At 37.3% G+C, this 19,540-nt stretch overlaps 1 protein-coding gene across 4 annotated transcripts in view; it reads right to left on the reverse strand.

Annotated features, from left to right (window-relative positions):
* The window catches only part of Epb41l5 (erythrocyte membrane protein band 4.1 like 5), a 142,955-nt gene that overhangs the window by 100,516 nt on the left and 22,899 nt on the right, over positions 1–19,540 (reverse strand). For all 4 annotated transcript variants that reach the window (XR_006148203.1, XM_042685279.1, XM_042685278.1 and 1 more), the window contains exons 3-7: positions 18,198–18,302; positions 5,151–5,193; positions 4,114–4,192; positions 2,502–2,546; positions 2,298–2,350 (exon numbers count right to left, since the gene is read on the reverse strand). Coding sequence is in view for 3 of the 4 variants with exons in the window: in XM_042685279.1 (XP_042541213.1) it covers positions 2,298–2,350; positions 2,502–2,546; positions 4,114–4,192; positions 5,151–5,193; positions 18,198–18,302 (325 nt within the window). In the remaining variant the exon portion in view is untranslated. The remainder of the gene's footprint in view (positions 1–2,297; positions 2,351–2,501; positions 2,547–4,113; positions 4,193–5,150; positions 5,194–18,197; positions 18,303–19,540) is intronic.

Consider the following 19,540-nt stretch of genomic DNA (forward strand, 5'->3'; position numbering starts at 1 on the left):
GCCCTGTGGCTCAAGTGGTAGAGTGCTAGCCTTGAGCTGAAGAGCTGAGGGACAGTGCCCAGGCCCAGGCCCAGAGTTCAGGCCCCAAGACCAGCAAAAAAAAAAAAAAAGAAAGAAAAAAAGAAAAAGAAAAAAGCCCTAGAAGCATACATAAGAATTAACAATACAAGCCTGGTGCCAGTTGCTCATGCCTGTAATTTTAGCTACTGGGGAAACTGAGATTTGAGGAATGTGATTCAAATCCAGCCCGGGCAGAAAATCCGTTAAGACAATTTATTGCCAATTAACCACCAGAAAACCAGATGTGGCACTGTGGCTCAAGTGACTCAAGTGACAGAGTGCTAGCCTTGAGTTGAAGAGCTCAGAGACAGTGCCCAGGCCCAGAGTTCAAGCCTCATGACCGAAAGGAAAAGAAAAAAAAAAAGAAAACAATGAAAGTTTGGAGAACACACTGTGAAATAAATCCATAATTCTCTTTATTCTTAAAGATTAGATTTTGAAAGTCAATTTCTAGACTTTTACAGAGAAAAATAACTTAAACACTGAATAAAAGCTAGCAGTTCTTAAAGGTCAATTAATAATAAGTAATAATTAAGATAAACACAGAATAGTATACTATCGAATACTGTAAAATGTAGTGTCTTCCTGGAATGTAAAATTATTACCCCTAAAGAAATAACTGAGGGGCTGGGCACCGGTGACTCACGCCTGTAATCCTAGCTACTCAGGAGGCTGAGATCTGAGGATGATGGTTCAACAAAGCCAGCTGGAGCAGTAAAGGCAGTAGTCCAGCTAGGGAGTAAAGGTAGTAAAGTCCATAAGACTCTATCTCCAATAAAACACTAGAACCGGGAAGTGGAGCTGTGGCTCAAGGGTAGAGGGCTGGCCTTGAGCTGAAGAGTGCAGGGACAGTGCCCAGGCCCAGAGTTCAAGCCCCACGACCAACAACAAAAAAAAAAAAAAAAAAAAGAAGAAGAAGGAAAGAGAAGCAAAGAGAAGGAAAGGAAGAAAAAGAAAAATGAGAAAAGAGAAAGTAAAATAAATGAATGATGTACAAACATCTGCATATTCATTTGTGCTTATATATGAACTGGGCTTAGGGAAAAAGGGAAAGCAATGTGTCCAGTTTTCTATATTTTGGAAATTTTGTTCTTCTAAAAGAATTTTTTACTTGTATCAAACTTTAAGATATTTTCATATTAATAGGAAAAAAATTCAGTTGGGGAGAGAAAAAATTACATTGAGAACTACTTTGACATAATTACCAAGTCTACACTGGACACTTCCTGGAAACTACTGTAGGTCAAGCTTTTATTGAAAATACAAAAATGTACAAAACCATACAATTTTTTTTTCTTTTTTTTTTTTTTGTGCTGGTGCTGGGTTTGAACTTAGGCCACTGTGTTGGGCTTTTTTGTTCACAGCTGGTATTCTACCACTTGAACCACATTCTAATCCAGAATTTTGCTGATTAATTGAAGATAAAATCTCAAGGACTGTCTGCAAAGTCTGATAATCCCAGCAAAATATTTTTTTCATTTTATGAAATTAGTTTTTCTTTATGCCATTTTTTAGAAGAAAATTTATAAGTTTAACAGTATTTAATCAACATACCAAAGTATATTGTTTAATCTCACTTACTTGAAAGCATTTTAAAATGAACATCGGGAACTTTTAAATTGTATGGAAATTTTTTCATTGACTTGTTTTTTAAGAATAAGAATAAAGAGCTGGGTGCTGGTGGCTCACGCCTAGCTACACATAGGTTGAGATCTGAAGATTGCAGTTCAAAGCCAGCCTGGGCAGGAAAGCCCATGAGACTTATCTCCAACTAACCACCAGAAAAACCAGAAGTGGTACTGTGGATCAAGTGGTAGAACGCTTGCCTTGAGCTGAAGAGCACAGGGACAGCACGCAAACCCAGAGTTCAAGCCCCACGACTGACAAAAAAAAAAAAAAGAAGAATAAAGAAAGCAAACTATGTGATGTGACTGCCGAAATAATTTATACAGACAGTGTTTCACTGTTTTTAAAGGAAAAAAATTAGAAGACTAAAGATAATAATTTACTAAACTATTAGGTAGACTGTAACTTTCATTTGAAAACATTAGAGATAGAAAGGGGATACAGAAATGAAAGGGAAGAAAAAGACAATCTTCCAGGCAAAAGGATACTGATACAAATTTACAGAAAACTGTGTTTCTCTTCTGATACATCATGAATCTTCTGAAATTCTTTAACAAACACAAAAAAAGTATTATGTTTTATTCTTAACAATCAGCACAAAATTTGCTTACCTTGAAGATTATAAGCTGCCAACTGCACTGCTGTTTCGAAGGGACACTCTAATCTGGGATCAAAATACAAATTAAGTCATTCATTTTTCAATAAATGAAAATATACAGGTCACATTGACCATCTGTTTTTCCTTATTACAAAAACTAATTTCAAAATCATTTCCAACTACCAAAGACAATGTGCTAAATAATTATGATACTCACTTTCCACTGAGAATATCTTGTTTTAACTGAAGAACAAATAAATACCTAAGAAAATTAAATGCACAAGTTAACTTAATGGAACTATCTGCTGTGAAAAAATCTTATCTAAATTGAGAGTATCTTTGATTATAGAATTTTACTCACAATGAAGTATAAATATTTTATTTTATCCACAATAAAGGAAAAATAATATAGAAAAAAAAATGTACTGACTAACAGAGGGGTAGAATCATGACCACAAAACAACAGGCCACAGAGTAGAATATAACAAAACTTAAAAGAAAATGTGTGAGGGCTGGGAAGGTGGCTCAGTGGTAGAGCACTTGCCTTGCATGCTCGAGGCCCTGGGTTCGATTCCTCAGCACCACATAAGAAAAAAAAAGCCAGAAGTGGCGCTGTGGCTTAAGTGGTAGAGTGCTAGCCTTGAGCTAAAGAGCTGAGGGACAGCGTCCAGGCCCAGAATTCAGGCCCCACGACCGGACCAAAAAAAAAAAGAAAATGTTTGAAAGATATTATGAGAATGAGCTCTGCGACCTAGTTTAACTTTGAGAACATTTCTACCTCATCTGTGAAGAGATACATTTTGGGTATAATTCTAGGTAATAGCCCCAACCCCATGGTATGGTAGGTAACTCAACTTTTTCACTTAGTGAAGATTATTAGTGCATGGAGTTACGCATATACAGCACAAAATAATGAATATCAAGGAGGCAGGGCAAAATAAATGTATATAATCTAAAATTTATTACAAGCTACTTATCTAAACTGTGATCTAAAATTTTAATCAATCAATGTTACTTTAAGGAGTAAAGAAAGTTAAGGCAGGCGCTGGTGGCTCACACCTGTAATCCTAGCTAGCTACTCAGGAGGTTTGAAGCCAGCCCCAGCAGGAAAGTCCATGAGACTCTTATCTCCAATTAACCAACTGAAAACTGGAAGTGGTGCTGTGGCTCAAAGTGATAGAGCTGAAGAGCTACTCAGGGTCAGTGCCCAGGCCCAGAGTTCAAGCCCCAGGACAGGAAGAAAAAAAAAAAAGGAGCCAATCTGAATGAACTCCCAGGGAGATTTGAATGTAAATAAGTATATCATTATTAACATTTTACTAAATCCTGTTTAGAATCTATGAGTTGAAAACAATATATACAAAAAGAACTCTGAGATCTGAGGACAGAGGTTCAAAGCCAGCCTGGGTAGCAAAGTCCTAAGACTCTTATCTCCAATAAATTACTCAAAAAATTGGAAGTGACACTGGAGCTCAATTGGTAGAGTGCTAGCTAACCTTGAGCTGAAGAGCTGAGGGGCAGCTCCCAGGCCCAGAGTTCAAGCCCCATGACAAAAAAACAAAAACAAACAAACAAACAAAAAAACTCACAAGACTCTGAAGCCACTTTAGGATAATTCTAAGGAAACAATTTTAATTTGAAAACCAAAAAAAAGAACATAAAACATACAATTTAAAAATACTATTCTAGAATAAAATCCTATTATCTGAAGGCATATTACCAGGGACAAGGAATCTATTGCATTAGTTGTCTATAAGTGGGAAATAATTCTAAAGACAATTTTCTAAACTACCAAATTACTCACATACAACTCTTGAGAATGGTCTTACCGAGTTAATTCTTCACGAAGATTATTTGGTTCCGAGGAATAAAACTTAACTCGAAGATGCAGACAATAAGGTGAACCAACTGTCATTTAAAAAAGGGGGGGTAAATTTGTTAAAAATTACTTAAGTGGGCCAGAAGATAGGAGGTTACTGTGCTATTATTTCAGAGCAAATCATCAGTTTAAATTGTACATTAAAAAAATTGTACACAAAAAGACCAGTCAAGTTCTAAAATATAGGACACATTCACAATCTATTATTTCAGGATAGCTCTAAATTAATCCTAATAGTTTAAGGTCGGACATAACAAATAAGTCTTAACTACGCAATCGAACAGCTCTAAAAACCTGCTGCGCTGTATTTCTTCAGAGCTCTGAGGAATGTCCACATTAATAATCACTCAAGGCAAAGCATCCCACACACTTTCAAACACACTTGAGTGAGTTTGCTAGCCTCCACACTCTCAGTGCTCCCTGCCTCATAATTTTATAGATAGGAGTTGGGTTGTCCTGAAATGTGACCTGACTACAGAGAACAAGTTAGACTATGGATTGGACACAGGTGTTTTCCTTGACTACTGCTAGGCAGGCAATTTACCACTTGAGCCATACCTCCAACCCTTTACTGACATTTTTATGTGAATTGTTTCATTTTACTATTCTTAATTAAAAATAGTTATAGATTTAAAATCTGAAAACATTTTCCAGAGCAAGGTAGATGCTTAACAAAAACTTTCAACACGAGTAATTGCTAAATAAAAGTTATGTATTTTGTGGAAAGTAATTTTATTTGCAAGCTAAAAAAACTTTTATCTTGTACATTTTTCTATTATAAGGCTCTTGAATCAAGATTCATATCTGAGGCCAGCCTGGACTACACATTAAGCCTAAACCTCAAAAACAAGCAAACAAGGAAAGAATTAGAGATGATAAAATACTCACCTAAAACATGCTTGTTACTATTCTTACTTTGAAGGTTATCTTATATGTTTCTAATACATTAATTTTCTTTTTCCCCACAACAAATACTTCAACACTTACTTTTGACTTGTTTTTTGATGCTTTTTGTACCATCCAACCAATGCTGTAAACAAGGGACAAAAAAACTCAGTAGTTAAGCAAATGACAGAATTTTTAAAAACTTTAGTTCCTAAAACTTATTCTTCAGTGCTTTCTTTCTTTTGGGCAATCACGGTGAAATATTTCACAAAGGAAAAGCCAAAGTGAGTGAATGAGGGCAAGAACAAAAGTGAGATGTCTCTGTGTTTAGGGCAAACTTATAGACAACAAAAAGACCAAAGCTTGATATGGGATTTTAAAAAATTTCTTCTGGCTAGAGGTGTGGCCCAAGTGATAGAGTACCTGCCTATATAAGTGCAAGGCCTTCCCTTATTTGCAATATCTAGTATATGTCTGAGTCAAGCAGAAAAGGCCAGATAAGTTGATGTTAGGGAAATGAACCCTAAGATATGTATTCAAATTTTTTTTCTTTCATGGGATTGTTTCTTTTTTTTTTTTGGGCCCGGTCGTAGGGCTTGAACTCTGGGCCTGGGCGCTGTCCCTCAGCTCTTCAGCTCAAGGCTAGCACTCTACCCCTTGAGCCACAGCGCCACTTCCGGCTTTTTTCTTTTTGCTTATGTGGTGCTGAGGAATCGAACCCAGGGCCTCAGGCATGCAAGGCAAGCACTCTACCACTGAGCCATCTTCCCAGCCCTCATTCGATTGTTTCTAACACATTTATAAGATTATTTCTTTGTTGCTTTGTATGTCCCTCCCCCACGGTATAACCCCTGATTTCACTGTATTTGATGTCAGTATAATTTGTGGAGGGGAAGGGGAAAAACAAATCTTTTAAATAGGGATACAGGTGGACCCACCGCAATGTTGAGATGTACAAGTTGCAATGTTGAGATGTACAAGTCGTTATGTTGAAAACCAACTTTACAACTTTGGTGGGGGGGGGGGGGGGGCAGGGATGGGAAGGGGAAACAAAGGAGGAGGCTACAATGCTTGATAAGAAATGTACTTATTATCTTGCCCATGTAATTGTAACCCCTCTGTACAGTATTTTCACAATAAAAAATATAATAAAATAAAAAAATAAGTGCAAGGCCTATGTTCAAACCCTCATATAACAACTCACACACCCCCTCAAGTACCCCCCAAGCCTCCCAAATCTTTTTTTTTTTTGGTGGGTCGTGGGGCTTGAACTCTGGGCTTGGGCCCTGTCCCTCAGCTCTTCAGCTTAAGGCCAGTGCTCTACAGCTTGAGCCACAGTGCCACTTCTGGTTTTCTGAGTGGCTTAATGGAGATAAGAGGCTCAAGGACTTTCCTACCCAGGCTGGCTTTGAACTGCAATCCTCAGATCTCAGCCTCCTGAATAGCTAGGATTACAGGCGTGAGCCAGCGGCACCCAGCTCCCCAACCCCCCCAAATCTTCTTGTCCCTCATAGTCATAAATATTTTATCCTTGGGTTTTTTTTCCCCCACTGTTCTCAAATAAACACTTCTAAAACTGCTCAAATTAGAAAAAGGGCTAAGGAAGTGGCTCAGTAGCAAAGTACTTGTCAAGGCATGTTGGAGACCCTTGGGTTTGATCCCTAGCACCACAAGAAAAAAAAAAGTTAGAAGAAAAGTATCCTCATATACAGATGAGCCTGATTCATTCTCCTACAAGAATGAATCCTAAAGAACCCTAACAAAGAATTAGATTGGAACGTTACCTCAATTTTACAAAAACAGATACTACTTAGAAATAATATTCTTTTTAATTGTATTTTTTAATTGTGAAAATACTGTACAGAGAGGTTACAATTACATGGGCAAGATAATGAGTACATTTCTTATCAAGCATTGTAGCCTCCTCCTTTGTTTCCCCTTCCCATCCCTTCCCATCCTCCCCCTCCCTCCCGTCTCCCACCTCCCCCTCCATCCAATCCTCCTCCCAGAAATAATATTCTTTGTAAAAGCCTAAGTAATTTTTCTCATAATCAAAGCCCTACCTATAAAATAAAGAAGTTTTTATTCCTTTATAAAAGAAAAGTAACACTGTGACTAGATTTCTGGCTTGAAGAGTTAATAGCCTTTTAGTTTATGTAATCATTTCACAGTAAAAACCATTTCACCTAAAAAACAATTCCATATACTTCCACTAAAAATTTTTTCTCAATATGAATCCTTATACTCTACCAAATCCTAACAGTGTTACAGGATGAACACAACTAAAATATACATGATTGGGTTTTCTTTAGCATGCTTTCAATTCCAAGCACCCCAAAGGGAAAGAGGGCTCTTGTGCTAACTAGTTCACAGAGCCAAGGAATCCAATTTCAGAAATTCTGATAGGCAGAGTAAATAAGGCTGCATTGTTAACAGAGTTGTAACTGTTTGCTTTACTTGCCAATTATTTGCCAAGCCTTTTTCTCTATCCTCTTTCAAGAGGTGAAACTCACAAAACTCTGTGTGCCAGCATAGTGTCTGCCCTGTACCTTAAAATAAGTTAATTAATAAACATTTCAAAAGGTAGTTAAATACTGCAATAGTTTTCTCTGGTTTTGTTTTTGGTGGTGTTGGGGATTTTGAACCTAGGATTATGCTAGACAAGAAAGAACTCTCTATGAACTAAGCCACATCCCTAGTCCTATGCAATGTTTATTTTCTGGATACTAAACTCTATAGACTACTAACCATGCTCTCATTTTAAAAACATTAGTTGAAAATCTACTTTCAAGCATATTTCAATCCATCATGTATTCCAGTTTAAACATCCCTCTACTACATTCATTAGCATTCTAGGCTTGCCAGTAGGCAGAACACAGTTTGACCTATTAGAAAAACATTCCACCGAGGAGAACAAATACTCAATCTATCACTGCTCAGAAACCCATCAAAAAATTCATGTCAATTTTCCTCCAACCTATTCCAGTGAGCCAAGCCAATCACATACTAGAAATAAAACTACTTTCTTGTCCAGAATATTTTCTGCCCAGAACCATGAACCTGGGAGTTGTTTTATCTTCAAATTTTATCCTTTATACTGCAATGGAAAGAAACAACAACAAATACAAAAACAGATTTTGGCTGGTCACCTGGGCACTGGTATAAAACCCTTATTAGGATGATTTTCATACCACAACAAGTATTAACATCTCCTACAATACATAGGAATGCACACATACCTTCCCTTCCACAAAGGGATCTTTATAAGAATCATGCCACAAAAAATAGTAATGTGTCTTTGGCCCAGAAACTCTACATCCAGAAATCAGAATAGATGTATGAAGATTTACCTACAAGGAATTACTTAGAGAAAGTTAAGACAAAGCCGGGAGCTGGTGGCTCATGCCTGTAATCCTTGCTACTCAGGAGGCTGAGATCTGAGGATCTCGGTTCAAAGCCAGCTCAGGCAGGAAAGACCGTGAGACTCCTATCTCCAATAAACCACTAGAAAACCGGAAGTGGCGCTGTAGCTCAAGTGGTAGAGCATTTGCCTTGAGCTGAAGAGGGACAGGACCCAGGCCCAGAGTTCAAGCCCATGACTGACCAAAAAAAAGAGAGAGAGAGAGAAAAAGTTAAGACAATCTATATATCTAATCAAGGTGAACTGGTTAAAATAAAGTATTTAAGTATGATAAAGCAGACAGAAATTAAAAACAATAAAAGTAAATATGTAAGAATCTGGAAGACTATTTCAATATATCATTAGATTATTTTATAAAGTATTATAATAAATTGTGTGTTCAGTACAAATATGTGTATATGTGTTTCTTTCCAAATAAGACAATCTATAACAAATAGTAACAGACAGTCTTTAGGTGACTGTGATTGCTGAGATGATACTTTTTCTTCTTTGCACTTTCATTTATTTTCCATTCCCTTTACAATTAACATGTTTACTCAAAACACTTCAACATTATATATCAGTAATATATTCTTATGGTTTAAATTCTGTCAATATTGAAGAAGTATATGGACAACAATCATTCCTTAAGCCCTGCCTCCCATACACCATATACACCTCCCCCAAGATATACTGACTTCTCTTGATTCCTTTGCAAGTTTTTTCAAAGAGGGAAGAAAAAAAATTTTTTATTGTCAGTTCCACTGGGGCTTGACCTCAGGGACTGGGAGCTGTTCCTGAGCCTCTTTGTGCTCAAAGTTAGAACTCTACCAAGTTAGAACTCTACCACTGGAGCCACAGCACCACTTCCAGTTTTTGAATGATTAATTGGAGATAAAAGTCTCATAGGGTGAAACTGGCTGGTTTTGAACCTTGCTCCTCAGATCTCAGCCTCCTGAGTAGCTAAGAGGCATAAGCCAATGGCATGCAGCAAGAAAAAAAAACTTTTAAATGTATGTGTTTTGTCAGGAAAAAAAAAAAAGAGGAATATTGACGATAGACTGGAAATCAACAGATTAACTGTAAACCTGGATAAAATAAACCCTAAGGAACTTTTGTAGTGGGGCTGAGAAGGTGGCTCAGAAGCTTGCATTGCATCCCTGGGTTAGATTCCTCAACACCACATAAGCAGAAAAAGCTGGAAGTGGTGCTATGGTTCTAGTGGTAGAGCGCTAGCCTTGAGCTGAAGAGCTGAGGGACAGCGCCCAGGCCTAGAGTTCAGGCCCCACGACCAACTAAAAAAATAAAAAGAAGTCTGTAGTGCTGGGCGCTGGTGGCTCAAGCTTATAATCCTAGCTGAGGATCGCCGTTCAAAGCCAGCCCGGGCAGCAAAGTCCATGAAACTCTCTCTTTTTTTTTTTTTAATAAGTTTTTTATTATGAAAATATAGAAAGTTACATGAGCAAGGCAATGAGTACATTTCTTATCAAGCATTGTTGCCTCCTCCTGTTGTTTTTCCCCTACCAACCCTTCCCTCCCACCTCCACAACTACACCCCCCCACACACACACCTAAATTGTTAAGTTCGTTTTTCAACATAGTGTCTTGTACATCTCATTGTTACAATGGGTCAACCTGTATCCCTATTTAAACATTTTGTTTTTTCCCTTCTCCTTCCCAAATTATACCAACATCAAATACAGTGAAAACGGGTTATACAGTGGGGGAGGAACATATAAAGCAACAACAAAAAAATCACATGGTACCTGATAAATACGTTCGAAACAATAGCAAGCAAGAAAAAAACCACTTGTGTCCTTATCTTGGGGTTCATTTCACTTATCATCTTATCTGATCTTTTCTGCTTGTCCCAGACATATACTAGTTTTTGCAAATAAGGGAAACCATGGGACCTATGTTGTTTCTTTGGGCCTGGCTTACTTCACTTAATATAATTTTTTCCAAGTCTTTCCATTTCCTAACAAATGGGGGCAATGTCATTCTTTCTGATGGAGGCATAGAATTCCAGAGAGAGAGAGAGAGAGAGAGAGAGAGAGAGTGTGTATACATTCTTTCTGATGGAGGCATAGAATTCCTGTGTGTGTGTGTGTGTGTGTGTGTGTGTGTGTCTATATATACACACCCCATTTTCTTGATCCATTCATCTACTGAGGGGCATCTGACTCTTATCTGCAATAAACCACCAGAAAACCAGAAGTGGCAGCTGTGGCTCAAGTGGTAGAGCGCTCACCTTGAGCTGAAGAGCTGAGGGACAGCGCCCAGGCCCAGAGTTCAAGCCCCATGACCAACAATAACAAAAAAAGTATGTAGTTAAAAACTTTCTTATTGAAAGCTTTCTTAGCTATAACTTATGCTGAACAAGTTCATACCCTCTATTATATTCCTTTAACCTCCTCTCTGTCCTTCCCCTGTAAACACACCTTTCTAATACATATCCTTCTATTTCCTAAACAGCAAACATAAAACCATAAAATATAAAACCATCCCAGTGAGAAAAATAACAAGAGGTGTCTTCTAAGCAGTCTTTTCTACTTATATGTAACTGCTGTTTCTGTATTCTTTTTAAATGACCCAAAATGTAGATAGATAAAAGCATCAAACACATTTGAAAGTGAAACTTAGGAGCTGGAGGAGTTCTGGTAACTCTTCTGAGAAAGGTCTGAGTTCATGTTTGCATATTCTCAAGTCTGTTTTCTTTTATCTCCTCCACATTGGAAACCAGGAGCTCAGAGACATGTACTGACAGTATTTTCTTTGAATCAGGGACATCAGAAGTTTTAATAAGAAGATAAAAGTAAAAATATTCAGATACAGATGCTTGGGCACTTAGTGTGAAACCAGAACGGTTCTCTCCTCACTGTACCTTCTTTAAAAAGTAAACTCCCTTGAAATTCTTATTTTCAAAGTTTCACTGACAACTTAAAATATCAAAGCAGGCAAAAAGTCCATTTCTTTCCATTGTATTGAACAGCGCATGGAAGAACAGTTATTTACTTGTGTGTATCAAAACACAAATAATGTGTAATCACAAACACAACAAGCATAACTAAACCAAAGAATCACCTCAGAAACTTCCAAAATATCAACATACATACACACCCTATCCCATGTCCTCCAAATAATGTGTAACAGCTCTTTAATGATTTTTGCCTTTGAAAAACCTACTCAGGGGGCTGGGAAGGTGGCTCAGTGGTAGAGTGCTTGCCTTGCATGCATGAGGCCCTGGGTTCAATTCCTCAGTACCACATAAGAAAAAAAAAAAAGCCAGAAGTGACGCTGAGGCTCAAGTGGTAGAGTGCTAACCTTGAGCTGAAGAGCTGAGGGACAGCACCCAGGCCCTGAGTTCAGGCCCCACCACCGGACCCCCCCAAAAAAAAAAGAAAAAAGAAAAACCTACTCAGCCACTAAAGAAATGCACCACCAATTCTGCTCAAAAGGCAAAGAGTTTAAAACAGAAAAATATTACTGGTTTTTTGTCTGTATATTTGTAGGTTTCTCATTTATATAACCCAGCTGGCCTTGAACTCTCAATCATGCCTCTACCACCCAAGTGTTGAGATTACAGACATGCACTACCACCTTTGGCTGTTTTCTTTACAAACAAATGCCTCTGAAAAATACATTTTTTCTATAAAGAGAAGCTTATGCTCTGACTTGATTGTAATAAAATTTAACACTTTCAACAATTTTAGAAAAAAAAAAACTATGTTAAAAATACGCAGAACCAGTATACAATATTACTAAAACCTAAATAAAACATTTTCATCTGGTCTAGATTCCATTATAAATTCCTAAGTGATTATGTATATATAGGAGCTAGACCTAAAAGACATATATTCATGAGCATATGCATTAACTTATATACATGTATTTATTTTTATTTATGTACTTAGGAATATAAATTTTATTGTTTCAAGACCTGGTATAGTCAAAAAAAGTCATAAGACATTCCAATTAGATCACCCACTACATTATATTTTCCATTGTGTTTTTTTAAGTATTGTTAGTAGGTTCTCTTAGGATTCTAAAAAATGTCAAATGCAGTGGCTCACATCTATAATACTAGCTACTCAGGAGGCTGAGATCTGATGACAATGGGTCAAAGTCAGCCCTGGCAGTAAAGTCTGTGAGACTCTTATCTCCACTAACCTACCAAGAAAGCTTGAAGTAGAGCTGTATTGGCTCAAGTGTTAGAAGCTCAGTTTAGCCAGGTACTGGTGGTTTAAGCCTATAAATCCTAGCTACTCAAGAGGCTGAGAACTGAGGATCTCAGTTTGAAGCCAGCCCAGTTAAGAAAGCCAATGAGACTCTAACCTTCAATTAACCACCAGAAAATTGGAAGTGGCAGCTGTGGCTCAAGGGGTAGAGTGCTTGCCTTGAGCTGAAGACCTCAGGGACAGTGCTCAGGCTCACAGTTCAAGCCCCACAACTGATCAAAAAAAAAAAAATTCTAGAGTACAAATTTTTCTTTCTAATCTCAAGAATGGGTCATAAAGTGAAAAGTGGCATCTCAGATTCTAAAATTAGAATAACAAGAATTGTCTCTTCAGGGTGAGAAAGACAATGAAATAGAACTCTTATTTTAATAATTACAGGTTGGGGGCAGGGACAAGATTAGAGCATCTACCACTTTCACCCAGTGAAAGGAGAAGACACCGGAGAGTCTGAAGAAAGAAAAAAGAAGGGAACCAGTTATCAGGGTATGGTAAGGGAAGAAACTACAGAGAAGTTATGGAGGTACAGAGAGGCAAAAAACTGGCAAGCTCCACCTTATAACTCTGCTGTACAATTACTGGACATATAATATAGAAGAAAGATACCTATATACCAATGTTTATTGCACTGCTGTTCATAATAGCTAACCATGGAATCACCCAAGGTGCCTAATAACCCATGAATAAAGAAGATACAGTATATATACACTATGGAATATTACAGTCAAAAGAAAATGAAGTCATTATCAATTGCAGAAAAGCAGATGGAATTGGAAAATATCATGTTAACTGAGATAAGCAAGGCTCAAAAGGCCAAATACTATGTTTTCCCTCATATATATAGGAGCTAGACCTAAAAGACATATATATTCATGAACATATGCATTAACTTATATACATGTATTTATTTTTATTTATGTACTTATGTATATAAATTTTATTGATTTCAAGACCTGGTATAGTCAAAAAACAACAAACAAAACAAAAACTACAATCAAAATTCCATCCAACTCCACTCAGAATAGCTATCAAAAACACAAAAAACACCAATGCTGGAGATGGGGTTGGGAATCAGGAAGAAACCCTTATAAACTGTTGGTGGGAATATAATTTATATGAAAATGCTGTGACACAGATTTGTCCAAACAGTATCAAAAAAGAAGCTGGAAGAATCTCTCTTGCCAATTTTAAAACTTATAAAGTTAGTGATAGTCAAGTCACTGCTGTATTGACATGACAGTCAGTGATTATATCAATAAAACTGATTGGAAAATCCAGAAAAATATCCATATATATACTTGACCTTCAAGTGTGCCAATCCCAATCAATGGGAAAGGAAGCCTTTTCAATGAACTAAGGCCATGTGCAATAGAACCAAGTTGGACCCCCTACCTTATAACATAAACATGTTCTAAATGGATAAAAGACTTAATTTCTAGGGTTAAAGCTATAAAACTTTTAAAATAAAATATGTGTAAACTAGAGTGATCTGGAAACACATCAGTTCATGGAACTTATATGAATAACAGAAGAAGCCAAAGAAAATATAGAAAAATTGCATTGTATTAAAAGTAAACACTCTATATAGGAGTAGTCAAATGTAGAAGGTCCTTAATTTTTTTTAACTTTACATGGTATAAAAATAATATACAAAAAAAAAAAAAAAAGCAATATACAAGCCAGGTACCAATGGCTTATGCCTTTAATCCTAGCTAGATCTGGTTCAAATGGTTCATGGTTCATCCAGCCTGGGCAGAAAAGTTCCCATGAGACTCCAGAAAACCACCAGAAAATTGGAAGTAGCTCTGTGGCTCAAGTGGTGGAGCACCAGCTTGAACAAAAGGAACTCAGGGATAGTGCCCGCGCCCTGAGTTCAAGCCCCATGACTGGTCCAAAAAAAAAAAAAATTGTTGGGTGGGAAGGTGGTGGGAGGATGGGATGGGAAGGGGAAACAAAGGAGGAAGCTACAATGCTTGATAAGAAATGTACTCGTTATCTTGCCCATGTAATTGTAACCCCTCTGTACAGTATTTTCATAATTAAAAAAAATTGTACATTCAACAGAAACCATACTTTGGAAGCCAGGTTACAGTCTCACTTTTGTAATCCTAACTATTTAGGAGGCTGAGATATGAGAATCATGGTTCAAAGCCAGCCAAAGCCAAAAAAGTGAATCAGACTATCTCCAATTACACAGCAAGAAAAAAAAAAAAAAAACTAGACTGGAGGTATGACTCAAGTGATACAGAACTACCATGAGCAGAAGAGCAAGAGTGTAAGGACTATGAATTCAGGATCCCGTACTGGTATCAAAAGAACAAAACTTACTTTGAATTTTGAATTTTAATGTTTTTCAGCCACATCACATGCTAAACAACCAATACACAATCTCCACATCACATGCTTAACAACCAATACACAATCTACAGGGTTTTTTTTGTTGCTGTTGTTGTTTTTTGTTGTTGTTTTTTTGCTGGTCCTGGGTTTTGAACTCAGGATATGGGTGGACACTGTCCCTCAGCTTCTTTTGCTCAAGGCTAGTGCTCTACCACTTGAGCCACAGTGCCACTTTGGGCTTTTCTGTTTATGCAGTACTGAGGAATCAAGCCACATTCTCCACTGCTAAGCTATGATGTTTATATTAAATATGTTAGGTATAGTAAGTGAATTTTCAACTTACAAGGTACTGTCAACTTACAATACCAGTTTTTAAGACATTAACTATCCTAAATCAAAGAGCTAATTGTAAACATACTGATGATAATTAGAACCTAGTTTCTGTAGAAGAGAACTATAAATATAGGATGGGTTGAAAAAACTATAACACACCCTGCAGTAGACTGGAATTGAAGTAATGGATATAAAATTGTGGCATTCAATATATATGCATACATGGAGAAATAAGTGTAAAACATATTCCCTAAATCTGGTCACACATGGTTCACTGAAGAATTGGCTAATTCCAAGACTAAAACAGAGAAATAACCAGATGGACATTTTCTTCAGCAGAAAGAATGATACCAACATTGTAAACAAACACAGAAGCCTTTTGAAGCAAATCCCACTGTTCAAACTTGAGAGAATGGGAATATAAAAATAAATAGTAGGGCTGGGAAGGTGGCTCAGTGGTAGAGCGCTTGCCTTGCATGCATGAGGCCCTGGTTCGATTCCTCAGCATCATATAAGCAGAAAAAAAAGCCGTAAGTGGCGCTGTGGCTCAAGTGGTAGAGCGCTAGCCTTGAGGTGAAGAGCTGAGGGACAGCGCCCAGGCCCAGAGTTCAGGCCCACAACTGGACCCCCCCCCCAAAAAAAAATAAATAAATAAAATAAATAAATAGCAAATCCAGATACAGTGGTGCATGCCTGTAGCCTAGCATGTGTGAAGCAGAAGCAGGAGGATTTTTGGTTCAAGGTCAATCTGGGCTACACAACGAGACCATGTCTCATAAAAATAAAAAAGAAACTGACCAATAAGCCAATGAACAATAGTAAGAGATAAAAATAAATATGCATTTGATAATGTCACTTGATAAAAACAATATAGAAAATAATAATATAAAAATTTTGATGAGGAATATCCTTAAAGTAACTGCCCACCAATTACAATGGGAATAGGATATTCTAACATTTACCTGTCACTAACTCTTCATACTTAATTTTAATTTAGAAAGGAAAAAAATGATAGCTAAAATGATTAACTGTTATAAACTTAGTCAAGATGATCCATACAGCCAGCTAAGGAATTAATCTCCAAACACCACCTGCAAACAGACTGATACACACATACTCAGACTGTAGAAAAAAAAGCTTAATGTCTTGATACTCTTACTATTTCTCTCCTTCTGCCTTCTGTCTAGGCCTTAATACTATTTACTACTTTTTTTAATGGTCAGACATGGGGATTAAACTCTGGGCCTGGGCGCTGTGTCTAAGCTGTTCAGCTCAAGGCGAGCATTCTACCACTTGAGCCACAGCATCACTTACAGATTTTTCTGTTTATGAGGAATTGAACCCAGAGCCTCATGCCTGCAAGGCAAGCACTCTACCACTAGCCCCCTTCCCACCCCTGAGGCCTTAATATTATGTATATCACACCAGTGTGTATAGTAAATTTTCTTAACCCCAGTCATGCTCACTCTAAATAATCTCGCACAGTATTTCTACATAAAACTTCCTGAAGCAAAATATAAATTTATGCTTAAGAAAACCTAATTGTTGGAAAATATCACCAATTTCTTAATTAGTAACCTTGATATTCTGTTTAGGTGGCATAGATGCAAATCCACTTTCCAATCCTACCATCTATTATATTCTTCCAAACACACTATAGGAAAATCCTAATATAGTACTTAATCCTTTAACTAGCTTCCAACTTTCTTTTTTGGTCGGCAGTGGGGCTTGAACTCTAGGCCTGGGCGCTGTACCTCAGCTCTTCAGCTCAAGGCTAGCACTCTACCACTTGAGCCACAACGCCACTTCCAGTTTTCTGAGTGGTTTATTGGAGATAAGAGTCTCATGGACTTTTCCTACCCAGGTTGGCTTTGAACTGCAACCCTCAGATCTCAGCCTCCTGATAGCTAAGATTGATTACAGGCGTGAACCATCAACACCCAGCTTACTTTCAACTTTCTAAAATGTGTATCAAAGAGTAACTATTTATGGACAGAATTCACAGGTGTACTCTATTCACCTTAACTAGAAATTCATGTCACTAAAGAGCCCACAGAACTCTAATTCTAACATTCTTTTTTGTTGTTGTTGGTCGTGGGGCCTGAACTCTGGGCCAGGGCGCTGTCTCTCAGCTCTTCAGCTCAAGGCTAGCACTCTACCACTTGAGCCACAGCACCACTTCTGCTTATGTGGTGCTGAGGAATTGAACCCAGGGCCTCATGCATGCAAGGCAAGCATTCTACCACTGAGCCACCTTCCCAGCCCCCATTCTTTCTATAACATAGTGGTTCACCAACCTCTAGTGTGCCCAACAACCTAGCCAAGCCAGTTAATTTTTTTTTTTTTTTGGGGGGGGGGGGTCAGTTGTGGTACCTGAACTCGGCCTGGGCACTATCTCTCAGCTCTTTTGCTCAAGGCTAGCACTCTATCACTTTGAATAACAGCTCCATTTCCAGCATTTTGGTAGTTAATTGGAGACAAGAGTCTTATAGACTTTCCTGACCAGGTTAGTTTTGAACTGTAATCCTCAGATTTCAGCCTCCTGAGTAGCTAGGATTACAGGTGTGAGCCACTAGTGCCCAGCTAAGTAAGTTATTAAAAGCACTAATGTCCAAGCCCCATTCTCAAAAATTGTTTTTGCTCCCATAATTCAGGTTAGGATCAGAATTCACATTTTGAACAAATACTTCAAGTGAGTTTTAAAGCAAGATATCAAAGTTTCTGGATATATAGGAAATCATATAAAATAAAGAATATATGAAGTATATGAGTCTTCTAGCACTGAGATTATCATCTAAAATCCTGTATTTCTTCTCCCATATTGGAACTCGTAAAGTTACTCACTGCTACTTGGGCGGAATCCATAAATCTCAGACCAAAATAGTCACTTTCAATCAGGTCCAAGTGATACATAATCTGGTCAAACAGCTCTTGTCCTTTGGCTTTTTTCTGAAATGACAAGAAAATAATCAGTGAGAAGCTTATAAAATAAACATGCCTGAACAGAAGATAGTGTCAGTTATACAGGATCTCTTAAAGAATCAACACAATCAAAGTATAACTCTGTAGCAAATGGATAAGACATGGTAGTTTTTCAGTCAACTACTTTAGGCCAAAAGAAACTGTGATCTACATATATTTTCCAAGAGATTATTCCTGTAGGCCAACAAAAATTACCAATTTCTTCTACCTTGTCTGTGCTTTCTCTGTTTTCTTTGATTAAAATCAGATTTCATATTCTTCTAGACTCGAGTTATATGGTCACTTCAGCAAAAAAAAAGAATTATCAAAATATTATTAAGCTAAAACTGGAGCCATTTTACTTAAGTATTACTCTGCCTCCTCTGTTTTTACTAACTAGGAGGTAGCATAATTTATTGTTTCATCTTAATTTTATAGATAATATTCTACCAAGTAGAACTTGATAGCTTTAGTACAAATATTATTTGGCTTTTTAAGTGATTTTTGTTTAAACAATGAGAAATTGCTCCTATCCTGAACATCATCATGTGCTGAAGAAAACCACCTATACCTGAAGGAACTTATAGTTAGCAGTATTAAGAAAAGTAGACCAGTTATTTGACTGTCAACTCTTGATTTGTCCCCTCTGCTGCCTGAGTCCCTTTCTACAGTACAGATTTCTAGAGAATGCTAAACTCTGATTTTAAGACCTTTCTAAATTGGTATATGTGTTTCTTGAGTGATGTTATCAGTGTTTTTGTAAATATTTACTATGTTTTTCTACTTAGCTTTATCATTTTGTATTTTAATAAAAATGTTCTAAGTATTCAAAAATTACCAATTGAGGCTGGGAAGATGGCTCAGTGGTAGAGCGCTTGCCTTGCATGCATGAGGCCCTGGGTTCGATTCCTCAGCACCACATAAACAAAAAAAAAAAAAAAGCAAAAAAATTACCAATTATGATATATGTAAATAAGGAAGACATTCTTGCTTTGTCTTCACATGAGGGGGAGGGATGTGGTAGCTAAATCCAGCCAAGATCTAACAAATTCTAAGCATACACTACTATTAAGCTATGCCTTGAGTTTCTTCCTGGGGGACATTTTTGTTAAGTCTCTAAAGGAACACAGAGTAATTGAAAAAAGAAATTACAACAAAATTTAGAGCACTTAAGTACAAATTACACAACAATGTAACTAAACTTGCAAACATATTTTAGAAAACAG

This window comes from Dipodomys spectabilis, unplaced genomic scaffold (assembly GCF_019054845.1).
Source record: "Dipodomys spectabilis isolate Male_0828 unplaced genomic scaffold, ASM1905484v1 ptg000094l, whole genome shotgun sequence".
NCBI lineage: Eukaryota > Metazoa > Chordata > Mammalia > Rodentia > Heteromyidae > Dipodomys > Dipodomys spectabilis.